A 14,087-nucleotide genomic window follows, 5' to 3' on the forward strand; every position below is an offset into this window, starting at 1 on the left:
CCAAGAATGAGAAGAAGCCTCATAATTGTGTTTGATTTTCTTGATTCGTGATTACAATGCAGTATTTATGTACCAAACAAACAATCTCATACCCCCAACATCCTACATGCCACCACGTGCCATGCAAAAGGGGGGCATTTGTGGGAACCAATTAAATCTCTGTACCCTAAGGTGGGAGAGCAAATAATTTCTTCCATCCTTGAAGATGAAGATCAAAGGTTGGGGGTGGTGAGGACATGTTGGCTCAGATTAATGGAGTTACCTAATTGGATGAATTACTCAACCTAATTGGGAGTTACACAAAGCAACAAGAAGTTTAATTGGGAGTTACCCAATTAAATTGAGAATTACCTAATTTGTAAGTTGGGTTTTTAATTGAATTTTGATTTCCTACTGGGTAGTATCTTGTATGTGATGGAGATTTTTATTTTCCAATTCCTTTCCCCATCCAATCTAGAATGAGGGAGTTGACCTAATGTAAATTAGGTATTTGTATCTGATACCTACCATAGTGATTTGATTTACCCAAAATTAAACCCCACCTCAGAATCCCTAAAATTAATCAAATCCTCAATTCCAATGTTAAGGATTAGGGGAGGAATAATTCCTTTCCATCTATGGAATTATTCCTTTGAAACCCTGTGGTAATCTCTGAGACAAGTTTGAAAGCATAAGGAGCATACATAAATAAGCCTTATCTACGCATAAAGACTTAGAGACAAGTACGCTCAAACTAACATTCCTCTAACAACTCTAACTAGAAATTATGTTCTCACAAAAAAGCCTGGACCACTGAATACTTTCTCTCTCCCGGTCACAAACATTGGACTCCAAGACCACCAATCAACAAACAGCCCGGCCAAGTGTTCCTTTGGTCAGCATTCCTGTAAATACCCCAAATGGCCTAACCTTTAGGCATCGGAGGGTTTGAGCCACACTCTAGTCAGGTGCGGTCATTTCATCCGATTTGTTATTGGAGAAAGAGAAGTGGAAGAAAGGAATCTTAGACTGAAAATATATCTAATGAGGAAATTTGTCACAAGAACAACTGCACATACCCATCTTGAAAACACGTATTAGGGTTTTCTAACATGCAAAAAGCTAGAGAGAGAAACCTATTTCCTCTACACTGATGGCTGGCCTAGGGTTCGCTCAAGACAAATATCTTGATATTGTGGAAGACTAATTATCAAGGTATGTATGTAATTTAAGTCTAATTGAATTTTCGCCTAATGCTATTGTGAAAATCATGACGTTCAAGATCTTGGATCATGTATTGGGTCCTATAGTTTTACCCAATATTAAGTTTACACCGAGGTCTTAAGTTTGATTCCCCAATTTCCATCACTTGTATAAAAAAGTATTTAAAAAAAGTAGTACCACACAGGGTCATATTATGTATTTATCAATGATCTCCAAGGACTTAATATACTTCACAAGTTTGATGCTTCTCACTTGGGAATTGAAACCATGGGAGTTATGTGTCCTCCTTTAACTTCTAGCCATCTTCCAAGATGTCCAAGTATATCACTTTTATTTGTGACATTTTCTGTGCATGGTTACTAATGCATATCCAAAACCAAGGAAGCAAATATCCCAAGGGCACACTCGTGGCTGCCTCTCTGAATGCAATTAAGATACTTAAACATTAGAAAATGCAGATGAATAAAGATCACACACATCACACTAACAGCCAGCTGCATGCAAACCTGTCTCATGCTTCTTTTCTTTTTCTTTTTACATACAAGCCTACTGTAATATGCTGGATAGTACAACACCTAATGACAGCAGACCACCGCCACGACACTCAAACAAGATTGGTGATCAAACAAGCTCAAGCTCACAAGAGCACAAGACTTCCTAGTTATGAAACCAGAGCACACCTAATGTTCTTCTCGATTAAAGCCCTTTCATGTCCGGCATTCTTTTGAATAACTCAAGCTCAACCTTGAGCGCATTTGATCATCATTCTGCTCAGAAAGAGCGCATTTCTTGAGGATGCATAGTCGTGATTCATTTTCGTTCAGAACTCTTCATGTTGTCCATGGCGAAACACATCAAAGGAACAAACTAGCCATAAAGTCAACTCATATGCTTTATCAGTGTAAAGAGATCACCAAGCTACTTCTTTGGATAGCAGATAACGGAAAGTAAAGTTGTGAGGAATCCACTCAATTCCTTTCCAGGTTCTTTTGTGTTGAAACGGTTGATTGCTTTTTCTTTGAAAATCAGGCATAAAATGCTCAATCATCTCCATCAAATCAGCTGAGCACAATCCTGTATCCTTCGCAAATGACTCCACAATCTTTGGAAGAAGGATTTTCTGTTCCTTGTGCACAAGGAAGGTCGATTGGATGTATTCGTGTTTTGCAGTTTCCAGCTCCTCAAACACTCTCTTGGATGTGTATATGCGAACCTGAACAGTAACAGTAAATGAGTTAGATCCTGGAGAACTACTTAAAACCTATAACTGACATGTTCTACTAGTTCAAAGAACATGTTACTCAAACTAATAGCAAAACTTTGATATGATTCTGAAATTCATTTAGTCACATGGAAATTTGTATCATGGCTGCAAACCTAATCTTATGCAGTATAAAATTATTTAGAGAAGCTTCAGTGAGTCAGACTTATGGCCAGAGCTCCAGGCTATTAGTGAGCATGATTTGCAAATCATGATCTTCAAAGAAGGTTGCATTTACAAATTAAGTCAAAATTGTCATTTAATTAATATTCTCGTCATGTTGGTACATTTCAGCTTGTCGGATTTTGATTCGTGAGTGAAATTTTGCCAGAAAAAACAATTATATACTCTGGTTAACCCTCTATAACATTGTTTTGTATCTAGCAGAAGCTTATGCTTTAGTAAAGGGACATCATGTACAAACAACAGATACGATAAGGGCATAGGTGTGTACCGCAGGATCAGAATGACTTCCTGAACAGAGTGCAAAATGCAAAAGAGGTTCAGGATGCTCAATTGCATATGCTTTCCGTGCATCTCCAACCTTGAATTTTGTTTTCATGGAAAACAACAGCCGCAGCCACTGTAGGGAAATAAAGCTCATTGCTCAGTAAGTATTAATGAGTAGATTCTTCAAAATCATAAATTAGTAGAAAACATGTACTGACAAATTAACTTTTCTATATGGTGTGTACCAGAAGGTAAATGGGTCGTAATATGAACTAGTTGTTACAGAAAGAGAGATTACTTGTCCAGGACGAGGCAATCTGCATCCGAGAATGGATCTTTGTATCATGTCTACGCTTATGGCGTGACCTCCAACATTATAAGCAGCCTGAAGAATGCAGAAGCTTGTAATGAAAATTGTGCACCATGCTTATTACAAAAATTGTAAAAAAAACAATTCTGATTACCTTGAGTAGCAGTGAAACTCTTTTTAGATTATTCTGTGGAATGCCATAGACCAAAAATGCCTGAAGACAACAGATAAGATAAATTGGAAATGCTCAAAGACTAAAAGAAAAACCGCAAAAGAAAAATAAGAATATCAAGCCATCAGGTTTTGTACTCTTTCTTGGCTGTAGAATCATACATGCATCACGAGTGCATTATGCACATTAATCCAAAAAGCCAACTTCTCCTCATGCTTCATCGATCTGAGATCAACTTCTTCCAATCGAAAGATAAGTGACCTACAATAAGAAAGTTTTAAGTTTTACAAATTTAGAAGAACATATTTATGAGGCCTAAAGTAATTTTCACTATCACAATTCATGCATGTTCGAGCGGAAACCCTTCTCCAATTACCTTTAGCAAAAGGTTATCCATGGTGGAGGTCAAACTAAAAGCAATTATTCAAAACCATGCACAAAAATGAATTGCCATTTAATGTGGCATGTACAACTTCATCACAAATCTCACAACAGAGGCACCAAAGTTGAAATTCCATCTCCCAAAAGCTTTTACTGGCACTCCTAGATAATATATATGAACTAAAGATAGACATCTAACCGCAGTGGACTTTGTAATGTCATTCTGTTACTGAGGACAGCATTGGTTACGAGTTCTTTTTCTGGATATGTTGATCTCTCAGTCACCAGATACAGCAGACAGGAAAGCAAATTTATAACATATTGACAAATAGCATGATGCAAAATAATTAAGGATTCGGCATCTTTATCTCAGAATTGACATACCTAAATTTCTTTAGTGCATGTTCAACATCTCCTAACTTCTCAGCGTCCCTACAGATCAAATGTACCTTTAGCATTCTGCAATAAGGTCCACTCATTTCATCTGGCCCTTCAATGTGGAAAGGCTTATCGAAATGTGAATTGGAAAATGGAACTTTTGTGCGTTTTGAGCTCCACTTTTCACCTTGACTGTGAGAAGATAAGTTATACGTTGATGATGATGTGATAGGAGAGCTAGAGTAATCATGACTGATAACAGGTGGATCTGCAAGTTCACAAAATATGGTTGCAATGCACTTAATCATCTCCTCCGAAATGCAGTTTGGTGTGTCTGGAACTTGATCAGAGAAATAGGTTTCAAGCTGTTCTGTCGGATATACATTTGTAGTTGCACTCTGAGCTTGCTGCAGAGGCAACATATAAACCACACATTAGAGAAACACATAATTTCCAAAGCAACTATAATATTAATAAGAGGAACACTTAAGAGACAAACAAAATGAAATAAATAACTGCTGTTTGGTAGATTTTCTCTTATTCAGTTACCTCTAGCATCGAGAAAGGTAAGGAGTGGTATGAATCTACAGCTTTAGCTCGAGATTTTGTTCGAGGAGAAGTTCTAGTTGAACAAGTTGAACGCTGAGACAGTGATGAGCAGGTACGATGAATGCTTGAATCTAACAGTTTTTGTTGTTCTACTATGTCATTGCATTCCTTTAGTGGTTTGACAATAGAATTCCGAGGTGACATAAGATCATCAGAGTAGGTGACTGTATTGCTATTTTCTGGTGTAACATCTTGTCCAGGAGCCACACTCAATTCAGATGATATTTGTTGATCAAAGGTTTTCCGATACAGGGAAAGAAGATAGCGCTCCAAATACACAACTTCTAGTTCCAACACAGCTATTTCCTTAATGACTTCCTTGGTAGACTGGAGTCAAGGAAAAGGAATATAAGATCTTGGAAAATGGAAAAACAATTAAGCTAATGATGCGTGAAGAAAAGAAGCATTGAACTACACTGAAAGTTCCAAACCAATAGTCTGAGATCAATTATTTTAAAAATGGCACTCAAATTGTTTCTTTATCTTAATTTCTTGAAGATTTTCCTAGATGTCAGTTTAATGTACCTTTCAGCTTTACATTTCCATATCCTTTAAATAAAAGAAATAGAACTAATATGATAGTGGAATCCCATACAAAGGAGTGAAAACAGAGGAAACACATCTGAACTGATAAATTGCACCTAAAGCACATAACAGACTACCTTTGGTAGAGAGGTTTCAATTGTAGAATCCGGTGATAATGGACGATAACTTAACGCCTTCTGTAAAGCATGCCGTACCAAAAATTGGTCCTCCAGTTGTTTTTGAAGCTGTAGAATCTACAAAAGGAAGAAATTGTAAATCATCGGATGCATTGGTTCGAAGAACATCTGATTTGGATAAGCTTAATTAACTAGTCCAGCAATAACTACTTGGATAAGCTGAGATTTGTACCTCCTGATTTAAAGAACTTTGAACATCGGAATCTGTAGATTGCCTCTTCATCATAGCTTCAACATAGCAGTTCAGTCTTCCCATTTCCTTCTACGAAACAAAACAAAGGCTACTTAAATAAAATTGGTCAAACAGTTGGACTGTACTGGACCAGAGCAATGAACAGGAATGCATGTGATTCCCAGAAATAAGAGAGCTTAAAATTGACCTATATATCTGACATTCTGACCTACTGGGCTAGTCTAGTAAAACTTGTCTAGATCACAGCAATTATGCACAGAACAACTCTTACCATTTTAAGACTGTAAGGAGCTTCGAGGATGCTATTCAGTTTATCTTTCTCAAATTTTCTGTTTACTGGTTCACTGTCAGTAAAGGAGAACAAAACTTGTTAAAATCTGAAATGAAGCATATACCTCATAGAGTTTTCTGTATTGCAAAGGTGGTCAGTTCCTCACTCCTGGCTGGCAAACCCAGTTCAGCTGTTAAGACTAGTTAAATGGGTAATTGATAAAATTATCTAATAACTCATTGAATCTTCTGCCATTGAAAAATCAAATTAGAAGATTTCAGAAATTAAATTCACCTGCCCTGTGTAGATCCAGTAAATGCATTAAATTATTTTTTCTGATTCTCAAAAATCTTTTTGTAGTTCAAGCTAAGCATCATTAGGATTACAGAAGAAGCAAATGGAAAATTGAATGTGGAATTTATATATATATATATATATATATATATATATAAGGGTTTAAAATGAAGATCACAAAGCTACCTTTTGGAACGCTTGTGCTTTGAAATTCCCTCCATGAGCTTGAATGGCATCAAACTATTACCCTGCCACTTGATTTCATGCATAATAAGATCAAAACTTGGCTTTGTCCACTTCCAAAACTCACTGAAACAACATTAATTGCAGAATGAACCACCCTTCAGAAATGGACAAGTGCCTGAACAGAAAAAAACATCCAGCATGAAAGAAACTAGCACAACAAATTTGATTGAGGAAATTGAAAGCACACTGAGCTATAGACTGAGACCACTCACAGAAATTAGCCTTATTTGAAAGCTGAACCAAAAACTAGTTTCAGGGATGACCAAAGATATGTCTCTAGCTATATTTATTTAATATCCCAGAACATCTTATTTATTGGCTTTTTGCTATGAATTTGAACTATAAATAGTTCTGCAAGGATAAGTGTGAAGTATCTGTGCTATTATATATACAACTATAGAAGATAGTGCTCTAAAGGGTCACTAGCTAGTCTATTGTCTTAGAAAGCTATGTCACCTTTCAAGAGCTTTGGCAATGGTGAGCTTTTTGCATTGCATTAAAAGAAGTAAATCTGTGGCTTTTGATTTAAGATAATATTGATTTCCAAAAAGTTCAACAACTTCACCATTTGAAAAAGAACAAAGGGATAAAGAAATTGACAGTTGCTCTAGAATCTGTATATACATAGAAATGTAAATCAGAAAGTAACGGCTCCTCCTTTTTTGTTTGGTTTTTTTTTTGCCACAAGCGATGTCGATTGTATTAAGAAATTTAGGATGCGCTTATAAAGAGTTAGGCTACTTCCTATTATCAATTAATTTTGGGTGAAACTTTAACTTCTTCAACGACGTCAAGATATCGATGAATCAAATATACAACTACAAAAATAACTATTTTTAACCATTTGACTTTACAAGAGTAGTTCAATTTGACTGTCTAGGAACAGAAAATCTTATGCCAACTGTGAAAAGTTCTCGCTAAACTGAAAGAGAGTTAGAAACTACATGAAAACGACTAGAGCCAAAATTTGGTGGGATACTGCTGCTCTATGTCAGTTGGAGGCACGTGTACTTGAAAAGATTAACCAATTTCTTTGACTGGACATACTGGTGCCTAGAAATTGCAACCATGTGACCTTGAGGTTTTGGTAAGATTAGATTACAACCAAAAATTGACTAGGCCATCCAAAGTCTCCATAAAACCTGTAACTCCATGCTCCATGTATAGAACTTATATATTATAACTCCAGTTAGTTATTGGGCACTTGCGTTTGTTCATGATAACAGTTTGACTCTCGTTCTCGTGATCGATACTCCAGAATTTAGGCCTTCTTTACACACAACAAAATAAATTCAAGTATACAAGTCTTGATACAATTCAATGACATGAACATTTGTTATAAGCTTAAAGCTGTGCAAAAAGTCTTGAAATGCAGACGTCAGACAGGTACAAATAAGCATTTGTGAAAGCTGTGCCCCATACAAAACGTGAGCTGTCCAGCCAAATTGAAGAGGTCAGAGAGACTCAAAGTATACATGGTTGGTTGGTCCATAAAAGCTTGAGCTAAAAGGGGGCAGCAGCACTTAGAAAAACAAAAACCAAAAGCAAGAAACCTCAAAAGGGCTGAAAGGTGAAGGTCAAAGCTAAAACAATTTGTATGATTGACATGAAATGACTGGTTATTTTCGTGGGCTTTCCATTGTCTAATTCCTTGGAGGAATTACTGTACAACCAATTTGTCCAGTCAAAGGCTTTGCATGCTGCTAAAAGCTTCATGCCTCTCTTTTCATTTTTTTGGGAAGGGTGCTAGGGGAAAAATAGAGAAGAAAATAAAATATGACAAATTAATTAACAATGCCTAAGTTTTGGCTTTTAATAATTGCCCTGAGCCTAAATTGAAGTTGGGGTGGAATGAAATCCAATGAAATAATATATTGCATTTGGATCTAAATTCAAGGCTCTTATCAAACAAATTTATTAAAATAAGAGGTGATATATGTTTATTAGCTATTAGAGAAACTTAGAGCTATAACCAAGACGTCCAACCAAAAAGATAATAATAACAAAATTTGTATGGGAAAGCGGTCTTTGAGACGTTAATCTCATTTGAGAATTTGGTAAAAGGGGGTTTAGGGGATTGAGCACATTGTCATTGTGTCTCTAGTTCTACATGTTCAAAAAGTGCTCCATCAATTTACATTATTTTATTTTAGTCTCTTTACGTCAACATTTTTAATGTGGAGAATCGTAGTAGTATTTTTGCCGTGAGTTTTGTCGTTCACGTACACGTAGTTAGATTTCAATACATATCAAATCATTTCGAGAAAGAGATCACAACCTATTAACTATATCAAAGTTTCGAAAAACCCTACTATACTTCCTATGAAAACTCCCATCTATTTGTCATATGCAATGTAACCTGAAAATTTTATTCATAAGACTCACCTGCGCCATGTAGGTACTTTAATGCTAGAACTAGGACCTAAAATGTAGTCCAACCTTGTAATCTAATTCAAGAAGTTTCTAAGATGTGAAGACCTAGAAATTAAACTATACTTTAATCATTGTATTAAGATCCAAACAAATTAGAAGTCTCACGACGATGCTTGGATTTCATATAACAATGAGGAAGCAAATTGTTAAATAGAAAAAACAAATATTTTCAATCTTGAGCAAACCAAATAGCCATTACCAAAGAAACTGACAGACATGCTTACATTTCTCTTAAAATTAAAGCTTAGGAGTCCGTTTTTCACATTGTTTAATTGGAAGCTAAACAAAAATTCTACAAAAACCAAAGTCATATTGAAATTAGTGCAATTAAAAGCTAAAATTTTGCAAGATGCATTTGTCTTATGTAGTCGTGAACTTGAATAAAATATTTGTTGCCTTTCTTTAATATTTAGAAGGTCAAACAACAGAAAACTATAGAAAGTTGCTTCAATTTTTAATACTTGATAGATAATTTATTTTACATTCAAAAGCAAAAACCATATTGATGCTTGTTTGTTACCAATAAATTTTTGTACAAAACAATGATACTGGTGAAAGCAAACCTTTTGTCCTTACAATTTTGCTGTGTAAAACATAACAACAAAAACTAGTTTTTTTGGTTTAGAGTATTATAAGTTTGGGTTTTTGACCGAAATGGTCTCCCAATTATTGCTCGAGTTTCATTTCGGTGTATGAATTAAAATTTTCATTTCAATAGTCCTGCAACTCTCCATTTAGTATGAAAACGGTCATATTATCAAAGTCTATCAATGATTCCGTGAAATGAATAGGCAAAATTGTATTTTTAAGGCAAAACCATCTAAAAAAGAAAGAAATTTAAAAGAAACTAAAGGAAAAAAAAAAAAACTGCACCCAGATATCTCCCCATCCCCATCACCCCCCCACCTTTCTATTCTCTATGATTCCTTTGCTCTCATTTAAAATAAAATAAAAAGTTTTATGGTGGGAATGGGATTTGGTTGTTGGGGGTGGGGTTTGTGCAGCCCACCTCTTTGTCCCCTCTTTCTTCGTCTTCTTCGAGTTAGTCGTAGAAGATTAATCTTAGTAATCCTAGCAATCCCAGTAATCTGAAGCTTCGGTGTACCCAGGCCTAGAAGAGAGATTTTGTATGAGGCAAAGCCATTTAAAACTATAATGGATATCAAAATCAATTATGTGGATCCTTATTGCTTTCTCAGCTACATTCATTACTGTCTCATTTGAGAAGAAATTTGATAGCTTCTTAAATGCACATGTGGCAAGATAAATTGACAGACTTTGACGGTATGATTGTTTTAATACTAAGTGGAAAGTTTGAGGAATATTGAAATGAAAAATTTAGTTAGTGGAGCAAAATGAAATTTGAGCAATAATTGAGGGACCATTTCGGTCAATAACCATATAAATTTTCTTTCTATGAAAAATGAGCATACGCAGTAAAAATTAAAATAGTGTCATAACATTATCTTTTCAATCAAATATATACTCTCAACTTAGATATAAAATTAAAAACAAGATACATGTTGAGAGTTGAGACCTATGCAAAACTTGGTGTCATCTCTAACACACACAAAGAGACACATGCGAGGTTAGGTTCCCAAGGGACCAAGGCAAGTTACTCAAGCCAATGAAAGGAGTAAAGGCATCATCCACTTCTGGTTTAGGCTCTTCTTTCCTTCTTATCATGCCTGTTATTTACATATAATGTATTAATTAACTTAATTAATCCCATTTTAAAATGTTGCGGCTACGTACAAAACGAATCCTAAACACACTATTTACTATAGTAATGTAATAACAATAATCATTGGCCCGAAATATACATATTAGTCTTAATACAAAAAACTTCGTTTCATTGATAATCTACAAATTTCTTAATTGTGTATGACAACTTGTATACAAATTTCTTCATTCCATTTTCATATTATGAGTTTCTTTATGTGTAATATAAATGAGGCAGCAGGTTTTCTATAAATAAACGCAAGTCTACTTCAAAAGCTTTACCTTTACAGCGCATCATATTAAAATAATAATAATAATAATAAGTAAACGATCCACCTCAAATATGGTTCACAAGAGAATAAGCAAAAAGGTTGTAAAGCAGTACTTGTGCTATATGCGTTACTTGTGTTGCAAGGATATTTCTGTAAACTTATGAATTGTAAGTCAATGTCTAGTTCAATGGAAAATTACCTTAATTTGCAGATCAGTAGTCTCAAGTTCAAACGTGTGTATAAGAAATCTCCCTCCATTTCCTAACTTCGGCAAATAAATTTTTATTTTTATTTTTGCATGCTATAAAAAATTAAAATAAATTAAATAACAGTCACCAATTTCATTAATTGACATGACAAATAAAATATCATCTCCACTCTCTCACTTACTTTCTATTAAATATAATAGTAAATATAAAAGATAAAAATAAATAATATAATAATAGTTTGTAGACTTGTATTGCATACTCCTTTGGAGTGACCAACTTTTTTCATGAAGCAAATGGGTAGGCAACATGCTACTTAGGTTGTTATAGTACAATTTTGCCTACTTCATTTGCATACTCCCTTGGAGATGCTAAGAACAATCATGAGTACTCAAGCCGAACATATTTGCCTTATAATTGAAACACATAATTTATCGTCTATCATGTGTATACTTCCGAATATTTCTAAGGAAAACTCACACTTCAGATCCTTCCCATTTATGCCTCAGTTTGTCTTGAAATGTTTTAATAAAACTTTTGTAGACTATAATATCATTTCCATGATCTTGGACCCTCAGATGTTTGATATCAAATACCATCCCTTAGACCATAATTTAGTTGGACTAGCATTGAGTCAGAGTCTTAACTAAAGCAAAGGTAAAGAAGGAGAAGCATATCAAACAAAATTACCTCAAAACAACTCTTTGAGGTAAAAGGATGCTGCGTTTATGATATTTTTGTCCCTCTCATATGACACCCTACCAAAGAGTAAACAAAATCAGGCTTAGGCTTTACGCCATAGGCCGTAGAGCATGTGCAGCGCTAGGCCGTTGCCATGGCAACAGGCCCCCCTAGGCCCCTATTCCTTCTCCAGTGCAGAAAGGCCAGCTTGGGCAATCCATTGACCCCACCAGCCCGGGTAAGCCCACAGGCAAAAATGGATTGGGTTGTTGACTTTAGGCTGCTGGCGTCAGCGTGACGTCATATTGACGTCAGTGTTTTAAAAAAATTGAAAAAATAAAATTTAATATAAAATCTGAAATTTTTTTTCTATAAATACCTACCAATATTATTCACTTTCCACACCAAATCTTCATACAAATTCATCTCCTTCCAATATTTTTCACTTTCCATATCCAAATTTTCTACTGCAAAATTCCATTTGAAAATTTTAATTTAATAAATATGGACACATGACAACAAAAAATCTTATCCGAAAATTTTATCCGAAAATGTTATCTGAAATTTTATGTGAGAATTTTATAATAAATAGTGACACGTGGCAATCGAAAATATTATCTGAAAAGCTATCAAAATTAATAGTGAAGTATAAAAAAAAATAAAAATAAAGTAAAGTGAATAGTGTTTGCCCTTACACTTGCTCTTGGGGTGGAACCAAAAAAGGTAAAGCTAACACTATTTACGTGAATAGTATCAAACCTTACCTTGCCTTTGCCTTGTCCTTGCCTTTTGGGGTGGAGGTACTTTTAGAGAGGAGCAGAAAGTTTTCCACAGGGATTAAAATTACTTTTCTTTGCCCTTAGGGACACCAAATCGTTCCCATTGTTCTGGTGCATTGCATTCATGGTGCTCGCTTGGCTTCATTATCTCTCTCTCTCTCTCTGGAACTGAGTGTCATTCGGGTTACAGAAGAAGCATATAGAAAATTGAATCTTAATTAATTAACTTGCACTAAACTTAATTAAACAAATGATTGATTGATTTAATTAAACTATAAAATAAACAAAAACTCAAGAACCAAAACAAACAAAGCACACGAAAATTAAAGGGGTTGAAAATCAATTTGTAAAAGTAGTAGGATACCGAATCCACCTCTAATAATTAATCCAATCTAGGCTCTTATTTAACTATCCGTTATTTAACCAATTGATGTTGTTGATTAGTTTGCCTTTTGCATGAACTACCTGTTGTAATTAGACTAACTCGTATACTTATGCAATTTTTCTATGGTATTTAGTACAAATATGAACACATAAAAACTCTTTAAGTTTTGAGAAAACCTTTGATAGCCATGTAAACTATAGAAATATGGTATTTACCCTAGACGAATACAATTCTTAACCACAAGAAGCAATAATGTATCAATCAAAAGATAGACAAAATAAGAAAACTATATCATCATATTAGGGTTTCCTCATGCCTTTAAGTCATGACAAAAGATAGAACCTCAAGAACAATGGGAATTGTAGCTCTATCTCTTAAGTTTCTAGGGATATATCATACGTCACTTGGAAAAATTGGAAAAGTCTCCAAATCTTCAATTCACTTGGAAAAATTGGAAAAGTCTCCAAATCTTCAATCTTCCACAGCAGCGCAATTCTGACGGGGGTTACAACGTAGGCTGTTTTGACTGAAAATTTTGGAACAATTGGTTTCATGGAAAATTCTGAAAAATTCACACAATAATCTTCTATACATAGTAGATAGTACATATACATGGACATGGAAATATAAATCAGAAAATAAAACAACACCTCTTTATTTTTTGCCACAAGCGTTGTTGAAAGTATTGTCACATATTTAAAAGTTAAGGGTGGCCTAGTGTGAGCTTAAAAGAGTTGGTTGACTCCTCTTATTGTCAATTAATTTTGAAGTAGAACCTCCACTTTTTCCAATTATATCAAAATACTGATAAATCAAATATATGAGTACAAAGATAAATATTCTTAACCATTTCACCTCCTAAGATTAATTCAATTTGACTTTAGGGAACAGAAAATCTTCTGCATGACAACTGTGAAAAGTACTCGCTAAAACCAAAAAGAAAGAAAGAAAAAAGTTAGAAACTATAATATGAAAAGGATTGGAGACAAAATTTGGTGGGATATACCATGTGAGTTGAATGCACGTGTTAACTCAATTTGAAAAGATCAACCAACTGCTTTGACCGGACATACTGGTGCCTAGACATTGCATCCGACCTTATAGGTTTTGGGAAAATTA

The 14,087-nt window shown here is 34.8% G+C and overlaps 1 protein-coding gene across 4 annotated transcripts; it reads right to left on the reverse strand.

Moving 5' to 3' along the window:
• Positions 1-1,635: 1,635 nt before the first annotated feature.
• Positions 1,636-6,980, reverse strand: LOC103335509 (ternary complex factor MIP1 leucine-zipper protein). Of its 4 annotated transcripts, none has more exons than XM_089055421.1 (12): positions 6,703-6,980; positions 6,431-6,553; positions 5,951-6,023; positions 5,659-5,748; positions 5,427-5,543; positions 4,705-5,091; positions 4,162-4,562; positions 3,558-3,657; positions 3,379-3,438; positions 3,213-3,299; positions 2,919-3,047; positions 1,636-2,416 (listed from the first exon to the last, which is right to left on the reverse strand). In XM_089055421.1, the coding sequence occupies exons 2-12, from the start codon at positions 6,511-6,513 to the stop codon at positions 2,114-2,116; spliced, it is 1,830 nt and encodes a 609-aa protein (XP_088911547.1). In that variant the 5' UTR covers positions 6,514-6,553; positions 6,703-6,980; the 3' UTR covers positions 1,636-2,113. The 4 variants fall into 4 exon arrangements, with proteins under 4 accessions (XP_088911547.1, XP_088911546.1, XP_088911545.1 ...); XM_089055420.1 differs by having other exon boundaries at positions 6,431-6,605; XM_089055419.1 differs by having other exon boundaries at positions 6,431-6,978.
• Between the last annotated feature and the right edge of the window lie 7,107 nt (positions 6,981-14,087).

Source organism: Prunus mume, linkage group LG6, assembly GCF_029339155.1.
Source record: "Prunus mume cultivar Tortuosa linkage group LG6, ASM2933915v1, whole genome shotgun sequence".
NCBI lineage: Eukaryota > Viridiplantae > Streptophyta > Magnoliopsida > Rosales > Rosaceae > Prunus > Prunus mume.